This window comes from Sinocyclocheilus rhinocerous, unplaced genomic scaffold (genome assembly GCF_001515625.1).
Source record: "Sinocyclocheilus rhinocerous isolate Xijiao unplaced genomic scaffold, SAMN03320098_v1.1 scaffold789, whole genome shotgun sequence".
In the NCBI taxonomy this organism is placed as follows: Eukaryota; Metazoa; Chordata; class Actinopteri; order Cypriniformes; family Cyprinidae; genus Sinocyclocheilus; species Sinocyclocheilus rhinocerous.
Window position 1 is genome coordinate 1,396,884 of NW_015667306.1, and position 19,841 is coordinate 1,416,724.

Below are 19,841 nucleotides of genomic sequence, written 5' to 3' on the forward strand. Positions count from 1 at the left end.
TAGCAGTGGTAAACATGTTAACATTTTAATCCTGTGTTTAGTCATTTGCAAAGTCAAAATTAAGTCAATTCAACAGATAAGCACCATCTAATCGTGTTCATTCTGTGTTTGGGATATTAATCTTGTGAATTTGATGCATGCACCCACGAAACAATGAGGGTTTTTAATGAAAACGGGTAATTTGTTTTCCCGTAGTTCTATGTAAAAGAAAAAGTGTGAATGGGAGGTTGAGTTTTTAGTGTGCATGTATGTGCACAAGCAGTTTGAGGTCATGTGTTTTATTACTTTGCCATTTAAATATACATTTCTTCTTTTCCCCAGGTGAATATATTAAGAATTGGAGACCTCGCTACTTCCTGCTAAAAACCGATGGGTCCTTTATCGGATACAAGGAGAAGCCACAGGATGCAGATCTACCCTACCCTCTCAATAACTTCTCTGTTGCAAGTAAGTGATGCCTTCAAAGCAAGACAAGTAAAGTACACCTTTTTTTCTTTTGTGAGCTCAGTCTCCATGAATTAACTCAAGAGTGGATTCAATGATCTGTATTGAATCCAAAATAATGTCCATATGCTAATTTGACAGCTAACATTGCTAGCACAAATTAGCACAATGTGATTTTGAATTGTCTACTGTAGGGATAATTTCACATTTTATATTTTTCATGAACTCAAATTTTATAATGCTAGTCGTAATTTAAATTTCTCTCTGCCCATTAGAATAAAATAAAATATTTGCTAATGTCCCTTTAAATTACGAACATGTAAAATAACCTTTGTTATGATGCAAAGTTTGTGGTACATTTTTAAAGGCTCACAAAACAAGTTCAGAAATGTACCACTCAAACTGTTAAGGCAAATCTGAAATGATCAAGGATCACTGAAAATAAACTTCAGCCACTCTTTTCTATTGCCGAAATCCTTCCAGATGTGCAAAAATTTGATTAATTTAGCCTAAATTCAGTTTCACCTCATTCTTCTTATCTGAGTTTTTAAAATGATTTTAGTGGAATAAAATCAGCAAAAGCAGTGACTTATTTCCTCTGGAACACAACTCAACCTCAAGCGTGTGGCTTTTAGTGCTGGTTTCTGGACACGTGCTGCGAGCAGCTCCCCAACCCTCCATCCGTCAAAAGGCCCAGCCAGGTTTTAATCTAAAGGCTGGAGGAGCGAGGGCTGGCCATACATCCGGCCTGTGCTGCTTGGCAGTGGAAGAGGATTGCCACATCTGTTGCAGAAAGCTGGGAGGCCAGGTGGTGCTGGGAGGCTGATAGCCTAATGCTCTCTCTGAAATGGCATCGCTCTCACCCCCTGTGCAACGAGCTGCCACCAGACTGCCTTCCTCCGGACCGCTCTCTCAGAGTCCTGTACACAGCCTGACCAGCCCTGCATCTGCTTCCTAGTATACCACAGTCCATATTGACCAATTTGTCTTTTTTAACAATGATTGCAGCATATGACAAATCGCTTTGCACGGTGAGATCCACCAATTTGTTCCGTTTAGATCTTTCACCACCAAAGATGGAAACGCTGCCTTATAAGTACAGCTGGATTAAAAAAAAAAAAATGTATAAAGGAAGAACAGGAAATTTTGACAGATATGTTTATATAAATGTATATGTATATAAAGATTTCTATTTCAAATAAATTCTGTTTTTTTTTTTTTTTTACTTTCCATTCATCAAGGAATCCCAAATAATTTCTTAAGCAGCAAATCAGCATCTTAGAATGATTTCTGAAGGATCATGTGACACTGAAGACTGGAGTAATGGCTGCTGAAAATTCAACTTTTCCATCACAAGAATAAATTACATTTTAAAATGTATTAACATAGAAAACAGGTGTTTTAAATTGTAACAATATTTCACAGTATTACGGTTTATCCTGTGTTTTGTCTTAGTGAGCATAAGAGACTTCTTTCAAAATAAACTGACCACAAACTTTTGAACGGTAGTATTCAAGTGTAAGGAAAATATGAAACTTTGTTTTTTAACCCTCTAACCTTTTTCCTTCAAAGCCAGTTCTCGCTAACATTTACAGAGCTGAATGCCATGTTTTGTCTCCTGATGTTTTTGTGCATTGGCACCCTCTCAACCTTATTTTGGACTTGAGAAAACCTTTAAGTGATGTTGCATGTTGCAAGCAGCGGAAGTCACAGCTTCTGGGCTGTTTAATTGGCATGCTAGCTTTCCTTAGCGACTCTTGCTTGAAGCAATGCTCGTCATCTGTGATCTAATGTGGCAAAGCAAACAATACTGTCAGCTCTGCCTCCTCTCCTCCTGAGGTGTCACATTCTGGCTGCTGTGACCTTGTTTTTCTGCACTCAGCGTGGGACTCGATTTTCCCCCTACTGCCCAGGTAGATGTTCTGTTCAGTGCATGACTTCGTGACCTTAGCGGTGTCATCATTAACCTTCCTGTCTAAATTTAGGCCCTGCCGTCATTCAGAGGTGGCTGAAATTGGCAGACTGAGGGCCCTCATTATGGGACTGCTGTTGCGTTTCACCTGTCGTCTGGGCATTGTCCCCAAAATCTGCAGCGGCGATGAGCCCAGTCTGAACGTCACCTCTGCCCCCTGCTACTTTCATAAAGTATCTGAGAAATGCATTACTTCCCTCTGACTGGCCAGTGGCTGATGTGGCAGAGCTAAGCGCTGTATATGAAATGTTGCACCACATTCCAGCAAATATACCTCTCGCTCGTTCATCTCACCGTGGCACTCTCCCACCCGCTGCCTCCTCTCTGCTAATGGCCATTTGTTTTACATTGGACACGCTGATCCACTCTGTTATCAAATAAAACGCTCTGAAAATGGCAAACACTTGCAGCCTGAGAGTTAGAAAGTGGGCTGGGTTTACTTTAGTATTCAGGTCAGATTTCTCCCTGCCTGTATATTTATATTGCGTCTGCGTTCTTTGTTTTTTTTTTCTCATTGTGTACATTAAATTTAATGTGGCTACTATTTCCTTTGGTCTGTCATTCCAGAATGCCAGCTGATGAAAACTGAACGACCAAAGCCAAACACTTTTATTATTAGATGTCTACAGTGGACTACAGTCATAGAGAGGACCTTCCACGTGGACACACTAGAAGAGAGGTGAGTCTCTAATGTAGAAAACACAACTATTCAGAGCATCATTATATGCCCATTCCAACAACAATGTACAGTTGGCAACCTTTTTAATGTTATATAGTTGCTACAAGTAAACAAAACTGTTTATTTGGCCACCACCTCATACAAAAATTACAAAAAAACTCTACTTACTCATTTTAATTGAAAGCATTAATAATGACCATAGTAGAAAACAATATTACATTCGTAATTGCTTTGCTGATAATGTAGTGATTACATTTATATACAGTATTTAGCAGATGCTTTAAGCAATTCATCACAGATATATCACAGTGTACAATGCCAGGTTTATTAAAAAGCTAGATTAGGAAAATAAGCAGTGGTGAAATGCAGAAAAGAAGAAGAGGAATTTGTGTGTTTATGTGTTTTGTGTACCTACTCACATTTTTATGACAAATTTGTACCAAGAAGTGAGCTGAACCTGACAAAACGTCCTTTTGGGAACTCCTCATTTGTAAAAAAAAAAAAAAGAAAAGAAAAAAAAGAAAAGAAAGGTATTAAAATAGTAAATAGAATAAATAAATACATTTTCTGTTTTCTGTAATGCTGTGTGTGTTATAGTTAGGTTAGCTAAGTAAACATGTTTGGTTTAAAGTTGTGGAGTGGTTAAGTGCTTGCAGAAGAGATAGTGAAGCTTAAATAAATGGGTGAATGGGTGATGGTTTACTGACCCTATTCTGGTTCTGGAGCCTTATGTCCTTTCTTCAATTTGAAGTCTCTGTGATTTTCTTTGGACCGTATCTGTATACACCTTTCCTTAACAAGCTACATGATTTGATTTTGTGAATTTACCCTACATATGAACAATAGTAATAGTGATGCTCGCCTTTAGCAAACACAAATATTAATTTTCCCATCAGCTAGAGAAAAGGCAACCCAAAAAGTTGTTTTACCAAAACACTGGCTCACATTATGAGCTGATCCTCTTTTAGATGTCAGTTCTTTTTAAATCTATAGACAACAAAGCATGTCCCATAAGAATGTAAGTGACAATGAACTGTCAGAAAGACAGAAAAACATCACATACATGCATTATTTGCATGTATAGAAGAACCAGAATCATTAGAAAATTTGACAGCCAGACAGTGTCCACTTAAGTTGAACTGTATATTATTATAATCTGCATTAGTTTTCAATTATTCAGTTGGCTGACAAATATGCTATTTTTTCTTGATTTGAAGTGCAAAAAACACTAACTTTTAGGAGGTTTAGGATTTTCTTTTCAAAAAGTAAACCTATTTTGTTTTGATTTTGATACTGTACCATTCAACTCTGATAACTAGGATTAGTTTTCTCCCCTGTCCAAGAATCTGAGAAATATTTTCCTATTATTGTTGTCCGTATCTTTTTGGGGTCACCGAATAATGGTTGAGCAGACCATATAACAGCGTTTGAAAGAGACTGAGAGAACATCTAATCACACAAAAGATATGAACAGACACTGAGCCGTTTATCCTCGTACTCCTAACTTGCTTGTTTATCTATCACAGGGCATTGCAGTCCAATGCACACTTTGTGCCCCCCCCCCCCCCACCCCCCCCCACCCCCCCCCCCACACACACACAGCTCTGAACAGGAGTGGGACACGGCGTACTGGCAGAGGCCCAGAAACTGCGAGCCTACATGTGAGGAGGAGAGATGTGGCGACAGCTGGCATAATGCCAGACTGTATTCAAAGCCTTTATCTCTCATTAGCAAAAACCGCTCATTATACACCAAACCACTCCACACACATTCATCCACACGACCTTGAGAGGTTGTGCAGGGCACTTTGTATATGTTACTGTGTTAACCCAATAGATCTTGAATTTGCTTTGGGATTTCAAATGCACCACATTTGGAATGTAACATCCGCTATGGGGTTTGTAGCTTCCACTGAAAAAAAGAGCCAGAATGGAAATCCATACATTATGTTGGAGATAATAAATATTTCCATCTCTTATTCTTTTTGAGGGTTCTCCACTAACAAATGGCAATGCACAAGAGTGCAAGTTTTCAAACTCTGCCTGGTAGGGTTGGATCAATACCAAAATTTTTGCTTTGGAAGGCCTGCCTTCCGAAAAAATAAATGTGTTGTGATTGGTTAGCTGTCCCAGTGCGTTGTGATTGGCGAACAGCTTAGACGGTGTTTCAGTACTGCCCCGCCCCTTGCCAAATCAGCAAGTTCCGTCTGCTCCGGTATAGTTAAGGATGGCGTCAATATTGCCATATCAATTTGAGCCGGATTCAAACCCCGAGAATATTGAACAAGAGGATCACGCAGAACCTTTGCACGCTTGGATATTGCAAGACATATTAGAGTGGTAACGTTATTGTTGTTGTTGTTTTTTTGGCTAACAAACGCGTTTCTTCGACATGGTGAAAACTTGATGCTACAGCAGCTCTTCTTCTTCGTTTTCTCTGATGCACTAACTCTGGAATGTGGTGCAACTCTGATGCACTCAACCAAGAGTTCTAACCACGACCTCGCCCCTCCCCACCCCCCAACCATTCGAATTTCCGTAGGCGGGAATTATTTTAATGATATTCTAATGGGCCGCTTTGTGACATCACAATACCTCGGAAAACAACGCTGTAGTCCAAACCATTCATTGTAGTTCTTGAAAAGGGATTTTTAAAAAAATGAAATATCTCCCTTTGGAGTGGACTTTGAGATTTGTAACTTTGTAGATCTTTATTATGCCCAAACATACACACTACACACTGACTAAAATTCAAAAAGTGAAAAGCATAATAGGACCCCCTTTAAAACATTCAGTTCATTTTGGATGACACGTAATGCACGTGAACTTCACTGTAAGAAGCAGTTGCAACAGAAAAATGGGGTCGGTATGATTTCTTCATGTTTTTAAAGTAGTTATGCTCACCAAGGCTGCATTTAAATGATCACAAATACAGTAAATTCAGCAGCCATTACTCCAGTCTTCGGTGTCTCATGATCTTTCAGAAATCATTCTAATATGCTGAGTTGCTGCTGAAGAAATATTTATTATTATTATCACTTTTTAAAACTTAATGCATACTTGCTGAATAAAAAGTGTGAATTCTTAAATATCTTACTGATCAACTTTTGAACATGATGTATGTGTGTATATATGTACATATCAGTTTTCATTCAGAATTCTTGCAATTCTTGCAAATTTCTCTAATACTCTTCTAATACCATCAAAATAGACCAGCATAGCTAGACTGGGCAGGCTAGGAGACAAGATAACCACCTTAAACTAAGCTTTTTTTTCAGCATGTTGTTTAAGCCGGGTACTCAAATTTGATAAATTATGATATTATTATATACCACTGTATACTTGTAGTACTCTGCTATACCACATAGCCCTACTCTCTGCTTCTGTGAAATAGTGAGAAACTGCTAGCTTCGCTCAGATGAATCCATCATTATTAAATTAACACATGCTCAAAAACATGAATGCACCACTGATTCTTCACAACAGATGTTGTGCTGCACGACAAATGAAAACTCAATGGAGGGAGACACTATTCGCAGAGAGGGGCGGCTTCCCCACTCATATTAGATTATACCGTCACCTAGTGAGAATGGCCTTGCGAATTACTCAGATGGTCTGGCCTGGTGTCTTCAACAAAGTAAAAAGGGCACATTCACATTTCAGTTTACATTTATAAGTGAACCATGTGTTCGTTTAGTGTGTCTCAAGTGTATTCTTGAAGTATGAAGAAGTGTTTTATTGTTTTAACAAATGGCTTTGTGTGTGTTTCCAAAGGGATGAGTGGGCAGAGGCGATCCAGATGGTGGCAGATAAACTCCAAAGACAGGAAGAGGAACGTATCCAGTGTAGTCCCACCTCACAGATAGACAACATGGGAGAGGAGGAGATGGACACATCTATCAGCCATCACAAACGCAAGGTGCCTTCAAATACAGATTTGGATGTTTGCTGCAGACATCATAAGCCTGGGACATTAGGAAGCTGAGTGGTACAAATCAGCAAATAGTTCAAGGAATTAAAAGAATAGTTCACTTAAAAATGAAAACTGGCTAAACATTTACTCACCCTCAGGCCATACAAGATGTAGAGTTTGCTTATTGGAACAGATTTGGAGAAATTTTGCATTACGACACTTGGATGGATCCTCTGCAGTGAATGGGTGCCGTCAGAATGAGAGTGCAAACGGCTGATAAAAATATCACAATAATCCACAAGTAATCCACATGACTTCAGTCCATCAATTAATGTCTTATGTGTTTTTAATGAACACATCCATCAGGGCGATTTAACTTTAAACTGTCGCTTCTGGCCAAAATACGACTCCATAGTCTGTAATGACGCTTCCACCAGTGCATTTTCAGTAAATTTTCTACAGATTTTCATTGTTGGGTGAACTATTCATTTATGGCCTGTTTCTGTGCCTGATAGTAGAGTTTGGATGCTGAACCCAACATTACATGATGAACTAAGCAGCAGAGACAATGAAAATGCACTATAAACCTGTTTATCAACATGATCTTTTGCTATACAAGCAATATAAAGTTGTCAAAAACTTCTCAGACATTGTTCGATTCCAGATTATTTAAGCAGTTTGTAGCTGCTCTTTAGTGTTTGGGTTCTGTCACTTAAATTTGATCCCCTCCTCATGTAAATTGGATCTCATGATAATCAAGGTTTGTTCTGGCACACTCCCAAATAACCGTTTTATAATTGATTCAAGAAATACTCAATGTAGTAACCTAGAAATCACTCCGCTGTCAGTGTGAAAGCTCAATGCACGCCTACAGCTGCAGTTACGCTGCAGCCCTGCAGATTCAGGATACAGTATATGAAACAGACCTTATGACTCAATTGCACAAAATTAGGAAACTCTCTCGATAATGTCTTTTAAGGCAGTGTATTTCTGGGAGTTTCATCATTTTTAAACAACAAGCTAATGTACAAACATGTCAGTGTGTTGGTGGCAGTGAAGTCTCTAAGCAGCAGGATTACATCCCTGCAGCAGAGATGTGAGATGTGGACGTATTCTGATTGGGTCTATACCCCAATTATATGCACTGCATTTCAGTAAGTCTGACAATTTATTGCTTTTTTCTTTTTTTTTGCAGACAATGAATGACTTTGACTACTTAAAATTATTGGGAAAAGGCACTTTTGGAAAAGTCATTCTTGTAAGGGAGAAGGCCAGCGGGAAATATTATGCAATGAAAATTTTAAGGAAAGAGGTTATTATAGCAAAGGTAAGAATCATGAGGAATATTTTTTTTTTATAAACTTGAAGATGAGAAATGTGATTTCATTAAGGATAAGGCATTTTGTGCTGTACGTTATTTAGCTAGGTTTAGATAACAGAGTTATGGTTAATGAAATTTAACGTAGTTATAAAAGTGTAATTTTAATCCCATGCTTTTTTGAGAAGCTTTGTAATAAAATCCTCAGTAAATCCATGACTTCACTGTGCACATGCACTGTAAGCAAGCACGGTTTATCTTGAGAAAACACAATTCATGATCCAGCTTCTCTTTCTTCCCGTAGGATGAAGTGGCCCACACGCTTACAGAAAGCAGAGTACTAAAAAACACGAGACATCCTTTTTTAACTGTGAGTGCACATTTTATAATAAACTATCATTCAGAGTGCATTTACAGAGACCTTAAAGCTCCTAGTGCTTTTGAATATATGATTGGCTTTTCCCTGGAGCCTCATTATAATGTAGAGAATAAACTGTAATAAATTAGCGGCCTAAATGTAGCTATGCGTCTGTTGAGAAGTCGCCAGTGAGAGGTAATTTTCTGACACTCCAGATGCTGTTGTATGCCACGCAACATACACAGCAGGTTTAGCAAAACAATTTACCACTGTCAGTCAAGCTGGTGTTCCCTCGTAAACTTCACCTTCCCTCAAAGTTAGCATCAAGGCCTGCGAGAAAGAGTAAAGAGAAAATCTTTTCAAAACGCTTCTTTCATTTTCTCTTGAGACAAACGCTTCCCTCATCACATACATTTTGATGAGCGTCTCTCACGTTGCGTTTGTTTTAGTTTTGTGGGGTTTTTTTGCTTTTGTTTTTCTTCTAATGGTGTATCCACCTGCTGTTTCAGTCTTTGAAGTACTCGTTCCAAACAAAAGACCGCCTATGCTTCGTGATGGAGTATGTCAATGGAGGAGAGGTACGTGTGTGTCTGCATTTGTATTTTATGTCTGTCTTTTTGTCTGTGTTGGCAGACAGTCTATTTCTGTAGTAATGCCATCACTATTATCTGTTTACTGACTGTGAGGCTGTGCTGAGCTAAAAATGTTAATCTGTTATCAGAGAAAAGTTAAGTGCAAGATCATATCTTGTGATGCATCCACAGTTTAAAGAGACTTTCTCTTATCCTTTGGGAAAAATTTAATAAGTAGCAAAATTATCATCCAATATTATTAACAGCCGATAAGAATTATATTTTAGTGTCTAATAACTGATATTCAGAACCAATTTTTTAAATTGTGTTTAAAAATAATAAAATAATAATAAAAATTATTATTACTATTTCTCACATCATTTTATGCAGTTATATTGCAATCTAAATGTTTATAAATGTATTATTTTATGCACATTTGTTTTGCAACCTACTGTAAATGGATAAAAACAAAATTAATATTAAATCAATAGCAACACATATATTTTTATTTATTCCATTATTTTATGCATTACTTTATATTATTGTTTTGCGATCTAAATGGTTAGACATGTATTATAATTATTTTATGCACACTTGTTTTGCTACCTAAATGGATATAAAATGTAAAATGTCTATTAAAACAATAGCAACAAATATTTGGACTAGGTGTAACTTAAATTTCACTTGAAAATGAATGGCTGTTACATAAAAAGTTGAGGAATTATGCAAACAAGGGATAAAGTTTTTACCTGTGAACACAGTTTGTTGTTGATTGTAGTAGTGCTTACCAAATGATGCCATTTATCAGCATACTCAATATTAAACAACCAATTGCTTGTAGAAAAGTGTAAATATTGTTTAAAAAATGTCAGTCAAACTGATATAAATAGTCAAAATGATTTTAGTGGTGTTGTACGTTTAGTTCAATGCTTGTAGTTGCTCAGGATGTGCTTGGTAGAAGTTTGACAGCGTCACTCTATTGATATGGCAGAGCGCAGGATTCCATCTTGAGGGGCTCAAGTTTTGATACAGGAAATTCCACCATCAACGGTGCTGTTTAATCAGAGAGGCGGCAATCTCGCTCTCATTCCCTCAGCCTGCAATGTCACCTGCTCCCAATGCCTGGACCAGCCAGAGCCTCTAACCTCCACATGCTGCGCAGAGACCATCAGTCTCTCCCCTTTCAGCCTCGCCACATTCACAGCTGCCAGTGCTCTGATGAAGGCACACCTGTCCTCAGCCACCCTGGTCCCCGGCACGCCACCCGCTTACCCCCTCCTCCGGTTGATCAACGGAGCCGTTAGCTCTCCCCGGACAGCCATATTCAAACATCCCACAGCAATTAATAGACAGACTCTTCTCATTGGGCTTCTGGGTAATTTCTATAAGCTGGGTTCAAGTGGAGCCGAGGGCCAGACAGTTGACAGAAACCCTTGACATCTGACTCGGGAGGGAAGAGGAAGTGCGGGGCACTCCATAAAAGATACGGCAGAGATGATTGCAGGGGACAGGGCGCTCCTGCCTCTTTAATGGAGCGTTAGCCCATGAGCACGCAGCGCTGCCTTTAACAAGATTGGTGTATTGATTAAAATGCTGATTTAACAGGCCGTGCCGGCCTGTCTCTGGAAAGCCGGGGATGATGTGCCAGCTGCTGTCTGGGTTCGCTGGGCATCCTCCGAGGGCCTCGCCATCTATCATCTCAATATGGCGATATGAGGCCGTTTGTGTTGTGTTAATTTCCTCCAATAAATCAGTAATTATTGCAATCCTGTCCCTGCTGTTTACCCTGCAGCTGTTTTTCCATTTGTCGAGAGAACGGGTGTTCTCCGAGGACCGCACGCGCTTCTACGGCGCCGAGATCGTTTCCGCCCTCGACTACCTGCACTCTGCCAAGATTGTGTACCGGGATCTGAAGGTAAACAGAAAAAGGGGAAAGAATTCATATATTTAGAGAGGAGGTTTTGTTTTGTCGCGATGCCTTTATCTAAGTGTATGTCATGGGATGCGGAAAATGTAATTAAAAGCTCTAGAGTTTGGGTTTTTTTCTTTGGTTTTTGGAAACATCAAACTCTGGCGGCTGTGGATGATGACACAGTGTTTTGCTCGCAGCCTTGGACCAAGCCAGTTGTGGAAGTGCCAAGAAACTTGGACAAACAGCTTAGCCATTAAAATTAAAAGGTTAAATTAATGTGGCTTGAAGTTTCTTTCCACCTCCAGGGAATAAATATATTATCCATGTAGTTGTCTACTTTTTTATACACTTTTTTTAAAGACATTATTAAACATCATGAATTAAGGATACTAGTACACTTTAGGAACAAGTACTAACACAAGTAGGTACTATTACAAGTATTTTTATTTTTTGGAATTTATGTTATTAATCATGAAGTCAACACGCGTAAAAGCCATACAGTATGTGTTCGTTGTATTATTAAGATGTTTTAATGAAAAAGGAAGGAAAATACACTTTTATGTCAGTCATAAATTAATTCAAGCTTTCTATAAATGAAATGCATCCAATCAATTCAAAGTGCTAATTTGACGCAGATTTGAAAAGAGCTAAGTTTTGTTAACTACCAAGTTCTGTGTTTGTTGTTTTCAAAAAGTCAGCAAATCCACACTCTTTTCTTTTCTGCCCAGTTGGAGAACTTAATGCTTGATAAAGATGGACACATCAAAATTACAGACTTTGGCCTCTGCAAGGAAGGAATCACTGATGCTGCTACCATGAAGACCTTCTGTGGGACGCCAGAGTATCTGGCACCAGAGGTAAAGAAACCCCTCATGATTAACAAAACCCGCAACTATTCCAAAAACTAGGTAAACAATGGAGCATATGCAGGAGACCATGAACAAATTTATGATTTCAGATCATATCATGAGAGTCTAGTTATGGCTTGAATGATTAAATGGTCCCATTCAAATATTTAGTTTTAGCTGTCATGACATGGAGTGCCGTGCATGCAAGTTTATAGTAATATTTTGCAATACAAGCTTAACCTCTTGCTTTCTATGTGATTTAGAGCAAAAAAAAAAAAAAAAACTGCTCTCATAGCAATAATAATCAAGCTCTTAAACTACTGTGATACTGAATTAAGATGTGGCTTGCACAGCTTGTTTGGTTCAAAGATACAGTAATGATCAGGAGCTTCTTACAGTACACTGAACTGTACATCAGTGAACTGTTCAAAATCTAGAAGCTTCTAATTTCTGTGAAGCCTCTATAAAATACATTATTACTATTCTATTCATACTAATGTAATACAATCTGTTGTATGTTCTTACAAATAATTGTATTAAACAGTGATTACAAGTAATTGTTATCACTGTTTAATATGTTGCAATACTTGTCATATAAGTCTGGTTACGATTATTTAGAAGATTGAACTGATTAAAAAATATATTACAAATAAATAAATGATAAAATATAAATACATCTGTTATGCTCACCAAGGCTGCATTTATTTGATCAAAAAATACAGTGAAGGGGGGATAGATTCCACTTCGAAAAAGTACGGAAGACAATTTGGCGCAACATTTTGTTTTGCTCAGCCTGGCCGCTGTGCCAGGAGATGATTTGAGTGTTGGTTATTTTTCACAAGAGTATGTGCAGGCAGGGGGCGGCAGCGGGAGTGAAGGGGGGAATAGAATTCCACTCGAAAAAGTACGGAAGACAATTTGGCGCAACATTTTGTTTTGCTCAGCCTGGCCGCTGTGCCAGGAGATGATTTGAGTGTTGGTTATTTTTCACAAGAGTATGTGATTGCACAAAAAAGTACATGCTAAACAGAGGCAGATGGTGGCAGATGGGGAAGGTTGGAAGAAGGTGGCTGGGAAACCTGGAAATCTATACTGCCGTACTGGTGTAAAAATAACAGAGCACATCCTGAGCCAAGTTCTGGAGATGCAAAGTAGAGGGGGATTAGAGAGAGAGAGAGAAAAAAGAGAAGAGGGAGTGTGAAAGATATTTCGAGGAAAAAATATTTTCTTTTAGGGTTACAGAAGTGAAATTGGAATAGTTTCGCTTAAATTTGGCCCTCACCAAATGTTTTAAGTGTTAATGAGAATGAATGAAGATACATTTACAGAAATACTTCTCTAATAACAGTTCGCTTTCACAAGCTGTATGTCATCTGTCACTGAGTTCTCATCTGCCACATCTTTAGCATTTAGTAATTGCAGCGTTTCTACAGCATGTTTGCAACCAATAAAGCACATTATCACTGGTTTCCAGGTGTGATTCAGAGCACATTAGCTTTTTCTAAATGAGCCTCCAGGATGTGCGTTTGTCAGCATGCAGGCGTGGCTAGCGTTCGTCTTCTTGAAGGATGCAGACAGGTGCTTAGCAGCAGGTAAGCGTGCATACGGCGATCTGCGCGTGTTTACACTATGTGTGCATATATTTGAATGCACTTTGCACACCCCTATCTGTGTGCATGTGTGCAAGCGTCCTCGTGTAGCCAAAGTGGGATAAGCTCATGGAGGCTGTCTGTTCCACTGCCCTGCTGGGGAACTGGGCTGGTGGAGCCACAGGCACTCTGTCCCATCCCTCCCAGGCCAGCCTTGCCAAGGGCCCAGTCCTGGGAGCAGCAGCCCTGCCACATGGCTGTCCGAGCAGGGGCCTGTTCCTCCCCTGCGGCCGCTCCTCCTCGCCTGTGGCTCTGGAACAGGGAGACCCCAACTGGCTCTGTGTGCATTAATCGCATCCCCGCCTGCAGCCGAGCTGCTCACGTACACTCCCAGGACAAACAGCACAATACGCCCATACGTGCCGCGCACACACATGAACGGTGTCCTCGTCCTCGCTTACGCTCCTGTTTGCTTCCAGAACACACAGTTCTGTCCAGTCCTGGATTTAGACATGCATAAACACACACATTCTGTCCAAGTATATTGAGTACACTTTCACTCACACTTATTAAAGCACCCTTAGCTGTGGTAAAATCACTGTAATGCACATGAACATCTGCAAAAGATGCATTCGGTTTCTTTTTAAGAAACAATAATGTTTAGCTGTTCATTTTGGATGGCACTTAATGCATGTGAACTTCACTGTATGAAGCAGCTGCCATGGAAATATGATAAAAGATAACCATGTTGTGTAAATAATTAATTATTAGTTATAAAAACAATAAATAATAATTCCGTGAAGTAATATAGTTCAAATCAAAAATGCAAAATGTACCATTCAGCACATTTGATATGACATTTATTTATTCATTCAAATAACATACACTCTCGTTTAAAATTTGGGATTGGTACGGTTTTTTTAAGTCTTTCATAAGTCTCTTATGCTCATCAAAGTTGCATTTATTTGATAAAAATACAGTAAAAAATATTAATATTGTAGAATAATATTACAATTTAAAAGAACTGTTTTCTATTTTAATATATTTTAAAATGTAATTTATTCTAGTGATAGCAAAGCAGAATTTTTAGCAGCTGTTACTCCAGTCTTCAGTGTTACATGATCATTCAGAAATCATTCTAAGATGCTGATTTGGTACTTTTTTTTATTATTATCAGTGTTGATGCTACATAATATTTTTGTGGAAACTGATAAATTTTTTTCAGGATTCTTTGATAAATTTAATGTTTAAAAAAACAGCATGTATTTGAAATAGATATCTTTTGTAACTTTATAAATGTCCTCATAGCGTCTCTTTTAATTAATTTAATGTGTCCTTGAGAAGTAAAAATATAAAATACAGATCCCAAACTTCTGAACGTTAGTGTAGTTCAAAGCACACAATGTACCATTCAGATTTTCTCTGACATTTCTACGTGGAGTAGTCATATACACCCATCTCACTGTATGGAGGTTGTTAGCACTGTGTTCACACATGGACGTTCACATTGTGCTCCCTAATCAGACAGAGTAATGAATGCTGCGGTTGACTTATGCAGGTCTGCCTGTTTTTAAAGATCAGAGAGGAGACATCATTATAACACCACTCTGAGCATATGCTTAACTGGCTCTGTGCCAGCCAGCCTTGTCATTAGTCAGACATATTAATCACGACTCTCCTCTCTGAAGAGCTCCTCTACATTGCACACTAACTCCAGCCGCCTTGTTTCCGCCACCTAGTCTTTAAGAGCCACCGGTAAGGTGTGTAGCATCCTCAGTAATTGGGGCCCGGGACGCTTGCCCAAAAGCATAGCTTTGATCCAACGTTATCAGGCTTTTAGGATTGTGCTTCCAGGTTCCAAATATATCCTGAGCTGGATCTTTGACCTGATACACCGGTGCAGAATGAATGTTTAGACGCTTTTATCAGTCTAGCACTGATGGGCAGGAGAGACGGAGCTGGCTCACGCTGACATGGGTTTGGTGATGAGAAGCTCTACAGTAAGAGTGTGTGAAGTGCTGCCATTATCAGCTACTGATATTCATATATTAGCACTGATGTTCAAACTGCCATTCATTTAGGAACTCTTAGCTCTAATGACTCTTATGGAGATGAAATTGATTCAGTGTTAAGTTACACATGAGCAACTTATTTTGAAATATGTTTACCTAGCTCTTCTTCTGCATCATTCAGAATTTAATTGAGAATGCCTTTTAAACTACAATTCAATTCCTGAATTTGATGTGAGGTAGCAAACAGGATTCTTTTTTCTTTCTTTTTTAATTAAAGGAACTATTTTTAACTAGAAAAGAGGCATTTGTCAAGGCAAACTTTGTTTGAAGTTTTGGGGAGAAAGCTTTTTGAAAGTTTATAGGCCTTATGAAGGGATAGAAAGACAGTCGGATGGGTAGATTGGTGGATGGATGGATGGATATATGTATGGATAGATAGATGGCTTGGATGGATAGATGGGTGGATTAAATGTAGTAAAATTGCAAGTCAATAAATACCTCTTTCCGTCGTCAAAATTCCAATTCAGCTTCCTGTGGGGTGTGTCCAATTCAATTCAAATTCACTCTCATGAACTGAAATTGAGTCAATTCTTCAGTTCTTAATCTTGCACAACACTGGTGCTGAGACATCCATATTTTTGAAGTTTTTGAGTGTTTGTCAAATAATGATTAACAGGTTAACATATTTAACATTTAATAATGAGATTTTTTATTTCTGTACAAATTGTCCAGATACATTTTTGGGTCCACCTGTGTACCTGCGCTTGTACCTGTTTTGATATTTCTTGGGTTGGTCATGAATGCTTTCATGCAGGAATGTTTTCAAATGTGTGTTTGTTCTCAGGTGCTTGAGGACAATGATTACGGCCGTGCGGTGGACTGGTGGGGTCTTGGTGTGGTCATGTATGAGATGATGTGTGGCCGACTACCTTTCTACAATCAGGACCATGAGAAGCTCTTTGAGCTCATCCTAATGGAGGACATCAAGTTCCCCAGGACCCTCTCTGCTGATGCCAAGTCCCTTCTGTCAGGCCTGCTCATCAAAGATCCCAATAAGAGGTACAAACTGCACGGCTGGTCTAACCCAGTAACAGTCATAACAATATTGATCTATATTCTTTATGCATTTCAACTGGTCTTTCTGTATTTCACTTCAGTTACAGCACTTATTTAGATAGGAACTAACTAGTGTAAGTTCATAAGTTGTCTTCTGACTAAATACATGTGGCTTCCTTTTGTTTTCCTGTCAAGACTTGGTGGAGGTCCGGATGATGCTAAGGAAATTATGCGACATAGTTTCTTTGCTGGAATTGACTGGCAGGATGTCTATGATAAAAAGGTAATTGAGAATTTATGCTGTCATGCTTTCACCACTACACATAAAGGTGCTCTCAGTATTATTTTTTTTATATCTACATGGATGCAATATCATGGAAAAGCAAGTTTTTAAGTCACTGATGCCATTATAGAAAATTCAGACATGATTTTTCATCATTTTAAACTTTTTTTTTTTTAATGTGCTATTCATTTTTGTGTTTACTGAGGAAAAAACAGTAAAATTTTAATTAAAAGTGCACACAACCAAAATACTTACATGTTGAGACAGAGGTTCTGTGTCTCAGTGCACTAATAGGTCACTGTCAGTTGAACAGCCTTCACAAATAGCACAATGGTTGGCAGAGGAGGTGCGGTTCAGAGATGTTAGATCGAGCCCTCCAGCTCGCCATACTATATGCAGTGTCAGATCTGCACAAACAGGTGCTGTTTTTTTTCATCCCCATCTCTTCCTTCCTCAGCTGATGCCTCCCTTCAAGCCTCAGGTGTCGTCAGAGACAGATACCAGATATTTCGATGAAGAGTTCACAGCTCAGATGATTACAATAACCCCTCCTGAAAAATGTGAGTTTGTCTGATGTTTGTTGTTTATCTCTGCATACATTGACAATTCTGTAATGACACAAAAGCGTATTCTAGAAAGCATGCCTGATATTGTGCTGACTTAATTATCTTCTAATTTTTTGGCACAAATCCCGATCACCTGAAAACTATAGGTGTTACTTTTGAAAGTGAAAGTGACATGATTGTGTAGCCAAGTATTGTGTCCCATACTCGGAATTTGTGCTCTGCATTTAACCCATCCAAGCGCACACACACAGCAGTGAGTAGTGAACACACACACACACACTGTGAACACAGCCATTTTTGCTGCGGGTTCGGTGCCTTGCTCAAGGGTCTCACCTCAGTCGTGGTATTGAAAGTGGAAGAGAGCGCTGTACATTCACTCCCCCCACCTGCCAGTACCGAGACTCAAACCCCGCAACCTTTGGCTTACAAGTCCGACACTCTTACCATTAGGCCACGACTGCCCCACAAAAATGATGTTAACACATAATAATTTTTGGAAATGTCATCAGATTTGAATTTTGCATCCAGAGTCCCAGAATCTGAAGACTAATATATAAAGATGTTAAAATGTATAAGAGTGCAGTAACTCTGAAACAAGTAGCTGAAAAAAATTTATGTCAGTAAGATTTTTTTAAAGAAATCTATACTTTTATTTGGTAAAAAGGACACAATGAATTGATCAAAAGTGATTATAATGATACAAAAGATTTCTATTTCAAATAAATGCTATTTTTTTTTTAACTTTTTAATTAACAAAGGATTGTAAATATCATGGTATCAGGGATCCACAGAAATATTAAGCAGCACATTTTTTTTAAACACTGATAATAATAAATGTTTCTTGAGCAGCAAATCAGCATATTAGAATGATTTCTGAAGGATCACGTGACACTGAAGGCAGAAGTAACCACTGCTGAAAATTCAGCTTTGCATCGCAGGAATAAATTACATTTTAAAATATATTAAAATACAATACAATTTTAAATTGTAGTAATATTTCACATTATTACTATGTTTACTATATTTGTGATCAAATAAATGCAGCCTTAAGAGCATAAGAGACTTCTTTCAAAAAACATTTAAAAATCTTACCAATCCCAAAAGTATTACCGGTGTTTTATACATGAACTTTTGTTTTTCAAAACCATACAAAACCAATATGAATACTAAATACATTAAAAAAAAATTCAGTCCCTCCCTAGAAGATTAGCAACAGTGTTGAATTTCTCTCATCTGTACACTTACGTGACTGTGGACCAAAGGCTCAAATCTTTTAAATAATATATCCTTTTAAGCCTTTCCATCTGAGCCCTGTCATTTTCAGAAATCTCTTTTAGTCAGAAGAGCAGATTTTTTACATTATTTTAACTGACTGGAGGTCATTATCATTACATTTACATTTAGTCATTTAACAGACGCTTTTATCCAAAGCGACTTACAAATGAGGACAATGGAAGCAATCAAAATGAACAAGAGAGCAATGATATGCAAGTCCTATAACGAGTCTCAGTTAGCTTAACGCAGTACACGTAACAAGGTTTTTTTTAATTATATAATAAATAAAAAGAAAACCGAATAGAAAAAGAATAGAGCAAGCTAGTGTTAGAGACATTTTTTGCTTTTGTTAATTGTATAATAAATAAAAAGAAAACAAATAGATAGAATACAAAAAGATTAGAGAAGCTAGTGTTTTTTTAATAGAAAACAATCAGTTAGTAAATGAATAGAGTGCAAGTCTAAAAGGGGAATTTTTTTTTTTTAAAGAATAGAATTAGAATAGAGAATGCTAGAGTTAGAGGGTCAAATAAAGATGGAAGAGACGCACATCCATAATAAAATGTGCCGCAGACGGCTCTGGGGGGTGAATAAAGGCCTCCTGTAGCGAATCCATTTGTTTTTGTAAGAAAAATATAAATATTTCAAACGTAATAAACACTTTTCTCTCACTTTCGTTATCTGTCATACGCAGAAGCGGTTCCGGCGGATGACGCAGCACGCCGGCGTTGCGTGATTAGTGACGAATGCGAAGAGAGAACAAAACAAAAGGTCATGAATTAGAAGTACAAACCGAGGATTTGCAAAGAAAAATGTCGGTGGATTTCAATATAAGCCAAGAGGAGACTGGTTTTCCTTTGCTAAAGTAAGGAAACTTTGCTTCCTTTGCTCCTATAAACAAACTCGCGGCACTAGCATATCTCAGAGGCGCGCGCGCTGCGCATACGTGCTGCGTCATCCGCCGGAACAGTTTCCGCGTACAGATAACGGAAGTGAGAGAAAAAGTGTTTATTATGTTTGAAATATGGATATTTTTCTTACAAAA

At 38.3% G+C, this 19,841-nt stretch overlaps 1 protein-coding gene across 1 annotated transcript in view; it reads left to right on the forward strand.

The window, feature by feature from the left end:
• Nucleotides 1-219: 219 nt before the first annotated feature.
• LOC107733672 (RAC-gamma serine/threonine-protein kinase-like) overlaps nt 220-19,841 on the forward strand; it is a 23,264-nt gene continuing 3,642 nt past the window's right edge. Inside the window, exons 1-12 of the mRNA XM_016545402.1 lie at nt 220-226; nt 322-447; nt 2,984-3,095; nt 6,869-7,013; nt 8,203-8,334; nt 8,630-8,695; nt 9,193-9,261; nt 11,048-11,170; nt 11,896-12,024; nt 16,461-16,675; nt 16,868-16,955; nt 17,413-17,515. Of these exons, the coding sequence (XP_016400888.1) occupies nt 220-226; nt 322-447; nt 2,984-3,095; nt 6,869-7,013; nt 8,203-8,334; nt 8,630-8,695; nt 9,193-9,261; nt 11,048-11,170; nt 11,896-12,024; nt 16,461-16,675; nt 16,868-16,955; nt 17,413-17,515 (1,315 nt within the window). The remainder of the gene's footprint in view (nt 227-321; nt 448-2,983; nt 3,096-6,868; nt 7,014-8,202; nt 8,335-8,629; nt 8,696-9,192; nt 9,262-11,047; nt 11,171-11,895; nt 12,025-16,460; nt 16,676-16,867; nt 16,956-17,412; nt 17,516-19,841) is intronic.